Source organism: Rhinatrema bivittatum, chromosome 1 (genome assembly GCF_901001135.1).
Source record: "Rhinatrema bivittatum chromosome 1, aRhiBiv1.1, whole genome shotgun sequence".
Taxonomy (NCBI): Eukaryota; Metazoa; Chordata; class Amphibia; order Gymnophiona; family Rhinatrematidae; genus Rhinatrema; species Rhinatrema bivittatum.
The window spans coordinates 397,167,096-397,176,751 of NC_042615.1; the positions used below are offsets into that span (position 1 = coordinate 397,167,096).

The following is a 9,656-nucleotide window of genomic DNA, read 5'->3' on the forward strand; positions in this document are numbered from 1 at the left end:
CGTGATGTATCAGTCTTTCTCCCATGCCGTTGAAGCAAAGAGCCATGCTGGATATGCATGGAAAGTGAAGTATCAGGCACATTTGGTTTGGGGTAGTAACCGCCGTAACAAGCCAGCTACTCCCCGCTTTGTGAGTGCGAACCCTTTTTTCTTCTCCCCTGCCGTTGAAGTAGAGAGCTATGCTGTATATGCATTGAAAGTGAAGTATCAGGCATATTTGGTTTGGGGTAGTAACCGCCGTAACAAGCCAGCTACTCCCCTCTTTGTAAGTGCAAATCCTTTTTTCACATTTCCTCTTGCTGTTGAAGCTTACAGCTATGTTGGAGTCACAGTAAGCATGTGTATGTTTATTGAATAAGGGTATTGTGTCCAGGCAGTAGCCATCATTCTGGCGAGTCACCCACTCTTCATTGGCAGCCTCTTGACTTTATGGATCCACAGTGTTTATCCCACGCCCCTTTGAAGTCCTTCACAGTTCTGGTCTTCACCACATCCTTCGGAAGGGCATTCCAGGCATCCACCACCCTCTCCGTGAAGAAATACTTCCTGACATTGGTTCTGAGTCTTCCTCCCTGGAGCTTCAAATCGTGACCCCTGGTTCTGCTGATTTTTTTCCTACGGAAAAGGTTTGTCATTGTCTTTGGATCATTAAAACCTTTCAAGTATCTGAAACTCTGTATCATATCACCTCTGCTCCTCCTTTCCTCCAGGGTGTACATATTTAGATTCTTCAATCTCTCCTCATAAATCATTTGATGAAGACCTTCCACCTTTTTGGTCACCCTTCTCTGGACCGCCTCCATCTTGTCTCTGTCTCTTCGGAGATACGGTCTCCAGAACTGAACACAATACTCCAGGTGAGGTCTCACCAAGGACCTGTACAAAGGGATAATCACTTCCCTTTTCTTACTCGATATTCCTCTCTCTATGCAGCCCAGCATTCTTCTGGCTTTAGCTATCGCCTTGTCACATTGTTTCGCCGACTTCAGATCATTAGACACCATCACCCCAAGGTCTCTCTCCTGCTCCGTGCACATCAGCCTTTCTCCCCCCATCGAATACAGTTCATTCGGATTTCCACTCCCCATATGCATGACTTTGCACTTCTTGGCATTGAATGTCAGCTGCCATATCTTCGACCACTCTTCCATCTTCCTTAAATCCCGTCTCAATCTCTCCACTCCTTCCGGCGTGTCCACTCTGTTGCAGATCTTAGTGTCATCCGCAAAAAGACATACCTTACCTTCTATCCCTTCCGCAATGTCGCTCACAAAGATATTGAAAAGGACCGGTCCCAACACCGATCCCTGCGGTACACCGCTTAAAACCGCTCTCTCTTCAGAGAGAGTTCCATTTACCATCACACATTGTCTTCTGTCCGTCAACCAGTTTGCAATCCAGGCCACCACCTCGGCACTCACTCCTAAGCTTCTCATTTTATTCACCAGTCTCCTGTGCGGGACAGTGTCAAAAGCTTTGCTGAAATCCAAGTAGATGACATTGAGTGCTCTTCCTCGATCCAATTCCTTGGTTACCCAGTCAAAAAAGTCATATTTGTCTGACAGGATCTTCCAATGGTGAATCCATGCTGCCTCTGGTCCAGCAATTCTCCCGACTGTAGATAGTTCGCTATTCTCTCTTTCAACAGTGACTCCATTACTTTTCCCACCACCGAAGTGAGGCTAACCGGTCTGTAGTTACCAGCCTCTTCTCTGTTCCCACTCTTGTGAAGCGGAACCACCACCGCTCTCCTCCAATCATTCGGCACCACTCCCGTTTCTAGGCATCTATTGAACAGGTCACACAGCGGACCCGCCAGAACATCTCTGAGCTTCCTCAGTATCCTTGGATGAATCCCATCAGGCCCCATGGCTTTGTCCACTTTCAGATTCTTTAGCTCTTCCCATACATTTTCTACTGTAAAAGGATTTTCATCTATTCCACTTCCCTCCAGTTTCTTGTGTAGAGATGGTCCTTCTCCAGGGTCTTCTTTAGTGAACACAGAGCTGAAGTATTCGTTTAATAGTTCTGCCATTTCTTCATCTCTCTCCACACATTGATCCTTTCCACCTTTCAATTTCACTATACCACTTTGAACTTTTCTCTTTTCACTGATGTATCTGAAAAATGTTTTCTTACCACTCTTTACCTCTTTGGCAATCCTCTCTTCTGCTTGACTTTTTGCCATCTTGATTAATTTCTTCGTCTCCCTCAGTTCTACCAGATATTCTTCTTTGTGTTCCTCCTTTTGGGATCTTTTATATTTCTTGAACGCTGTTCTTTTAGCCTTTATTTTGTCAGCCACCTCCTTTGAGAACCAGATAGGTTTCATTTTTCTTTTGCTTTTCTTTACTTTTCTAACATATAGATTAGTTGCCTTGGTAATTGCTCCTTTTAGATTGGTCCACTGTTGATCCACATCTCTCTCGTTTTCCCAGCCTTTTAGTTCTTCCTCCAGGTACTTCCCCATTTCATCAAAGTCTGTGTTTTTGAACATCAAAACTTGGGTTTTTGTGCTTCTTTTCCGTGTCCTTTTTGTGATATTAAACCATACCGTTTGATGATCACTGGTGCTGAGGTGGGCACCCACCTGGACGTCTGAGACATTATCTCCATTAGTGAGCACTAAGTCGATTATAGCTCCTTCTCTCGTGGGTTCCATTACCATTTGTTTGAACAAAGCTACTTGCAGGGCATCTACTATTTCTCTACTATTATTAGATTCTGCAGATGGGATTCTCCAGTCTACATCTGGCATATTAAAGTCTCCAACGATCACCACTTCTCCTTTCTTTGCTATCCTGTGGATGTCTTCAACCAGATCTCTGTCCAGCTCTTCCTTTTGGTTTGGAGGTCTGTAAACCACTCCAATAAAAATGGATGCCCCATCTTTTTTTAAGTCGGCCAGTAGTGCTTCTTCTTTGCCCCATCTTCCTTGCAGCTCAGATGCTTGGATATTGTTTCTGACATATAGAGCCACTCCTCCCCCTTTCCTATCCTCTCTGTCCTTCCTTAACAAGTTATAGCCTGGTATTGCCGTATCCCAGTCATGAGATTCCGTAAACCACGTTTCCGTGACAGCAACAACGTCCAAGTCCGCCTCCACCATTAGGGCTTGCAGCTCTGGGATTTTATTACCCAAACTACGAGCATTTGTGCTCATAGCTTTCCAGCTTTCTTTGCTCAGGTTACTGCTGTTCCTGGACTCCTTTTGTGTCCTATTTAGTTGAGTTTTGTTATCCACTTTTCTCTTTGCATTTGTGCAAGGGAAGAGATTAATGCCTCTGATGACAGAGTCATCCATCACCGTGAGCTTTTTCCTTTGGTTTCTGATTTGGAATTTCTGTATGCATTGGGTTTTTTCTCCCTTTTCCGATAACATTTCAATCTTTTTCTCAAGGACTTCTTCAGAATTTAATACAGAGAAGGCATTTTGTACTTGTTGCACTTGATACAGTGTGTGTCTACGGAACACAGGTCTTATTCTACCAGAGCCCACTGAAATACTTTTAAAGTTCCTTAATGGCCTGTGTGAGTGGTGGGATAGAGTTGTGGGTTGCACAGCTTTCAATAATGGGTGTCTGTGGGTTACAGGTCTTATCCTACCTGAGCCCACAGTAAATCTCTTTTTTCTTGAGTTTTGGTTATTCAGTGGTAAGTGGAAATTATTTCCTGAATAATGTACCGTGGCTGAGACTCTCTTTATTGAAGCTAATTCAGCTTTATAGTCATCCAGCTCCTTTTCCAAGGTAGAGAGCTTTGAACAAAAGGGGCAAGCCTTAAGTTTCCATATGATTACCCTCAATATAAAGGCTCCACAGCAGTTGCATTGAATAGTACTCATTTAGGTAAGTTATTTGATTGGTGCACCTAAGGAATAATCAATTTACTAATTTATCTGGTTGCCTATTATGAAGTTAGGATGACTACATTAGAAATACAAACCTAGAGGGGGGTGGGCAGAGGGGTAGGGTGGGAGGGAGTTAAACAGTTTATACCTAGGTCAAGCTGGGTAGGGCAAGACACTTTCTGAAAGTTTACTTGTCCTTTAGCTAGTAAAAGATCCCACAGCACTTATATCCCAATTTGAAACAGATTATATGACAGCTATACAATTAGAGGGATACTGGGAATTTTTTTTTTTTGTGGGTTTTTTGAATCTTACAACAATCTAATATCAAGAAACCAAACAGATTAGTATACAATATAATCAAGAAACCAAACTGATTAGTATACAACACTGGAATAGAAAGGGATTTGAAATCACAGAGCAGTTTTCTACACAGAAGCAAACCAATATCAAGGAACCACAGATTATAATACTAGATTAAAAAGGGATTATGAAACACAGAGCAGTATTTCCAAAAACTAGTATCTTATCTGCACTGGAAAAGTTGGCTCCTCTCATGGAAAAAATTCACCATGTGGTGTGCACAGAAAAGTATTGACCATTTTTCCTGCCCCATAGCATCTTTATTAGACCCACTCTGGTCTCCAGACTTCTTCAGTGCGGGTACATCTAAGTGCTATCTCAGCTTACCATCATACAGTAGCGGATACACCGATATCAGCAGAACCCCTTGTCAGTAGGTTTATGAGAGGTTTAATTCACCTTAAATCCCCATCACGGCCACCAGTCACAGAATGGAACCTTAATGTGGTACTAAAAACGTATGCGTTCTCCTTTTGAACCCATGGATTCCTGCGATGTCAAATTTCTTACATGGAAGGTTCTCTTCCTAGTAGCTATTACATCTGCTAGAAGGGTTAGTGAGTTACAAGCACTTGGCACATACTCACCCTCTACAAGGTTCCTACATGACCGAGTGGTACTCCGTACACACCCGAAATTCCTTCCCAAGGTAGTTACAGAATTCCACTTGAATCAGTCCATAGTCTTGCCCACATTCTTCCCAAGACCTCACTCTCACCAGGGTGAGTGAGAGGTTTTACACACCTTGGACTGTAAACGTGCACTTGCATATTACCTAGATCGCACTGCAGTCCATAGGAAATCCACTCAACTCTTTGTTTCTTTTGATAAAAACAAACCGAGTAAAGCAGTGGGCAAACAAACATTCTCCATCTGGCTTGCAGATTGTATAGAGTTCTGCTATGAAAAAGTAGGCCTTCCTCTCCAAGGGCGATTAAAGGCACCCTCATTAAGAGCAATGTCAACCTCAGTAGCACACTATCGTTCAGTACCAAAAGCTGACATATGTATTTTTATTTATTTAGCATTTGTTTATATACCGAGGTACAGCTGACATAGCCTTCACTCCGGTTTACATTATAACAAACCAGTTACATTTAAATGAAAAGCTGCAACATTTGCAGCTCATTGCTGTTTGGACAAAGAAGGAAGACAAGATTCAGCCTTCGGACAATCTGTCTTAAAGAACTTGTTTCCAGCATAATCCCAACTCCTTCCGCATCCAACCTGCTGTGATTTCAGGCTGCTTCAATTTTTCCAACAGTACACCAGTTGTTGTGCCCGTTGCACAAGTTGTTTGCTGTTGGTCCAATGCAAGAATGACTCGGCCTGTAGCTTGCTAATCACCCATATGTGAGGACTATCATCCTGCTTGTCCTGGAATAAAGCAAAATTGCTTACCTTGTAATAGGTGTTATCCCAGGACAACAGGATGCAGTCCTCATGAAACCCACCCGCCATCCCGCGGAGTTGGGTCCAATACGTTTTATTATTTTAATTTTGCTAACGCTTATTGCTACACATGAAACTGAAGGGAGAGCCCTGTGGCTCGAGGGATCATGGTATGCTGGGCATGCTCAGTGTGCCAGTCAAAGGTTTCTAGAAACTTTGACAGAAAGTTTTCTGTGATAGAGCTCCGCCAAGTGACGTCACTCATATGTGAGGACTACATCCTGCTGTCCTGGGATAACACCTATTGCAAGGTAACCAATTTTGCTATCCAGCAAAATGTCTTTCTTCAATGTTGACTATTATATCCTAGTTTTTATAATGCCTGTGTAGTATAACATTGGTTATCCTATCTGAGAATGTTTTGTTTGCTGAGTACATAACACTTTGTGTTGTTAATAGGCTTCAATTTATTGGAAATTAACTGCTTTGTTTTTCTTAACAGGAGTAAAACGGCAAAAGGTCATGGGTGTTTCTGCTATGCATTAATTCGTTCAATTCCAATCACAGTCTACATTATTTTGGTCACATCTCTACGTTACCATTTGTTCATATGGAGCGTGTTTTCACCTAAACTACTATATGAGGGCATCCAAGCATTTATTACAGCTGCTATCTGTGTGTTCTTTTCAGCCATGGACAAGAATCAGTCACTTAAGACCTCAGGATCACTATAATATATAGGAATTTGAATAAGTATTCTACATCTAATATTCTCCATCTTGGACTTGTCATAAGGAAATCTAATTCTTAAGTTTTTATTAATGTTTTTGGTTTTTTGTTATTCATTGTTTTAACTATTGTATTAGCATATTGTCTAGATATATTAGCAACATATGGTATGGTTTATTGAACTTTGGTTGTTTTTTTTTTTAATTAATGTTAGATGTCATAGAATCCTGAACTCTGTAAAACAAATAAAGGTAAAAGGAGAAATTTTTGACATTATGGCTAAAGTTATTTAATTGGGGACTGAATATTTTTTTTAATTTTCTGTGAAAATTCTGTTTTTGTTTTGTTTTTTTAACCATCCCAAATTGAGAAGATTTTGAAAGATCACTTAAACCGTTAATTTGGCGGTGATAGGGATGGTGGCATGGATGAGGGAATTGTAACAATGGTTTAGCATCTGGCCCTATTTTTCTTTCTGAGATCTTGTGTGCCCCTAGGTGGTCTTAATTTTTTTTTTTTTTTTTCCTACACCCCCTATTTTGAGGGACATCATGTAACTTATATGATGTTATTTTATTATGTTTGAGAATATTCTTCTTTACTATTATTATAGGTAACCCCACGTTCGGGAGCAAACTATGCTCTGGCGAGGCCATACAATATTGTATGTCTCTTTAGGGCTGGAACCTCCAGCTAGCATTCTCATCATCTCTATTCCCCTGTCCTGGATCCTTTTTCTACAGGGGAAAAGATTATTTATTTCAGAGCCCTGAGTGCTAAGGGTGACTTGGGTGCACATCTCTCAATGCCCCTGGGGAGTGGTGTCTCTTATTCACTGTGTGTGTGCAACTTGTGCCCAAAAATCATCCTGGAGTCAGTTAGTATCCAAAGAGAAGTCTTTACTGATGGGCAATCAGATTATACAATAACGATATTAACAGCATCCTCTGCACCACAAATGTCTTGCTTTTCTCTTAGTCTTTCTCCTCTCTCTGTGCATGACTCTGAAGACCAGGACAAGGGAATAATCCACCTTCCAGGGTATGGATAAGTGGAGTTTCCATGCAGGCAGGGCAGAAAACCTTTCCAAACTGGTAAAAATGGTAAATACGGTTTTTTGCACAGAGAGTAAACATAGAAATGACGGCAGAAAAGGACCAAATGGTCCATCTAGTCTGCCCAGCAAGCTTATGGTAGTAACTGCTGGCCATACAAAGCACCTTTATAATTATCAGTTTCCCAGACTGTCAAAGTCAGGGCCCTTGTTGGTTGCTGTTTGAGTCCAATTCCCCGTTACCTCTTGCTATTGAAGCAGAGAGCAATGTTGGAGTCGCATCAACAGCATGAAGGCTTATTATTTCAGGGTAGTAACCACCATATCAGCAAGTTACTCCCATGCTTATTTGTTTTCCCAGACTGTGCAATTCAATGTCCTTGTTGGTTTCTGTTTGAATCTTTTTCCCCTTTTCCTCTTTTCTCCCTGCTGTTGAAGCAGAGAGCAATGATGAAGTTGCATCAACAGCATAAAGGCTTATTGGTTAAGGATAGTAACTGCCATACCAGCAAGTTACCCCCATACATTCTTTTCTTCATTTCCATCCTCTAGCCTTCAGGGATCAAGTGTTTATCCCATGACCCTTTGAAATCTTTTGCTGTTTTTGTCTTCACCACCTCCTCTGGAAGGGCATTCCAGGCATCCACCACCCTTTCTGTGAAGAAATATTTCCTGACATTGGTTCTGAGTTGTCTTCCCTGTAGTTTCATTTCGTGACCCCCTAGTTCTTCTGATTTCTTTCCAACGGAAAAGGTTTTTCGATGATTCTGCATCATTCAAACCTTTCAGGTATCTGAATCATATCTCCCCTGCACTTACTCTCCTCTAGGGTATATATATTTAGGACCTTCAACCTCTCATCATAAGTCATTTGATGGAGACCCACCACCATTTTGGTTGCCCCTCTCTGGACCACATCCATCCGGACTCTGTACCTTTTGAGATACGGTCTCCAGAACTGAACCCAGTACTCCAGGTGAGGCCCCACCAAGGACCTGCACAAGGGGATTCTCGGAAGACAAGCAGGATGGTAGTCCTCACATGTGGGTGACATCATCCGATGGAGCCCAGCATAGAAAAGTTTTGACAAAGTTTCTAGACGCTTTGACTAGAACACTGAGCATGCCCAGCATGCCACTATCTGCCCATCCATGCGAGGTCCCCCTTCAGTCTCTCTTTTTCAGTAGTGCATTTGCCTCGCGGTTCATGGAGCTCTGCTCTTGTTTTCTTGCAAGAAAAGTTTCTTTTTCCTGTTTCCATCATCAGTGTCTCCTTGGCCCAGTAGGCTAAAACCTTTTTTCCTGCTTCTTACGGTTGATACCCGGCCTTCGCCTTCTGGTAACCGCTGATCATCGACCGTGCGTCAGGTATTTTTTCTATGGCATCCGGCTTTCGTCGGTGCCCGCGGACTATATCCATCATGGATCCACATGATATTTGTGTCCTCTGCCTGGGGGCTTCGCACAATGACCAAGGGTGTCAGCTGTGTGACCAGATGACCCCCAAGGGCCATCGTGCACGCCTTGATAAGATGGAGAAATGTTTCGGTTCTAAAAAGTCTGCTCCATTCACACACACGACAGAGTCATCAATGCCGAGGGGGGGAGGCAAGGGGAGTCCCTTGATACGCTCCCTCTCGCCACTCCTCTTTCCACAGAAATGGTGACTGATCCCCTATAATCTCACCAGTTTTCAGGACATCGGGATCCTCCGCCTCCTTGGCACTGGGGAACGACCATGCCGAGCATCGTTGGAGGTCCCGCAAGCATCAACACTAGTTGGCGTGGGCGCGCAGCTCCAGTTCCGGTGCAGTAATGGTGGCCGCCATACCGCCCCCGAAGAGACCCCATTCCTCTGAGGCCCCATTCTCCGACGTACCCGGGAGTCCCAGGCATTCCCCACTGATACTGGTGTCAGTCACCATGCCGCCTCGGAGGACCGAAGACAAGCCGGTGACGCCTCGTCCTCCTCTCTCAATCCTGGCATCCATGGGCTTTCAGGAGGAGTTCGACCGCAGGGTGCAGACCGCAGTGCTCAGAGCTCTTTGGAGCATCAAGCCGCCCGCACCACCGGTCATCATGCCTGTTCCAGAACCTCCGCTGTCTATTTTGGCACTGTTGCTTGAGCGTTTGGATGTCTTGTTAGGCACCCTACCAACACAACCGGTGCCCGAGGGACCTTCGGTTCCCCAGAGGCTACTGATGCCCCCCTTGGGAGTGATTCCTATTATCAGATCCTCTGAGGAGGAAGACGCGGCCAGTTCCATAT

The 9,656-nt window shown here is 43.5% G+C and overlaps 1 protein-coding gene across 3 annotated transcripts in view; it reads left to right on the forward strand.

Moving 5' to 3' along the window:
* PIGG (phosphatidylinositol glycan anchor biosynthesis class G) overlaps positions 1 to 6,589 on the forward strand; it is a 504,708-nt gene extending 498,119 nt beyond the window's left edge. For all 3 annotated transcript variants that reach the window (XM_029601816.1, XM_029601823.1, XM_029601831.1), the window contains exon 13: positions 6,108 to 6,589. In XM_029601816.1, coding sequence (XP_029457676.1) covers positions 6,108 to 6,339 — 232 coding nt within the window. In that variant the 3' untranslated portion in view covers positions 6,340 to 6,589. The remainder of the gene's footprint in view (positions 1 to 6,107) is intronic.
* The last annotated feature ends 3,067 nt before the right edge of the window (positions 6,590 to 9,656 follow it).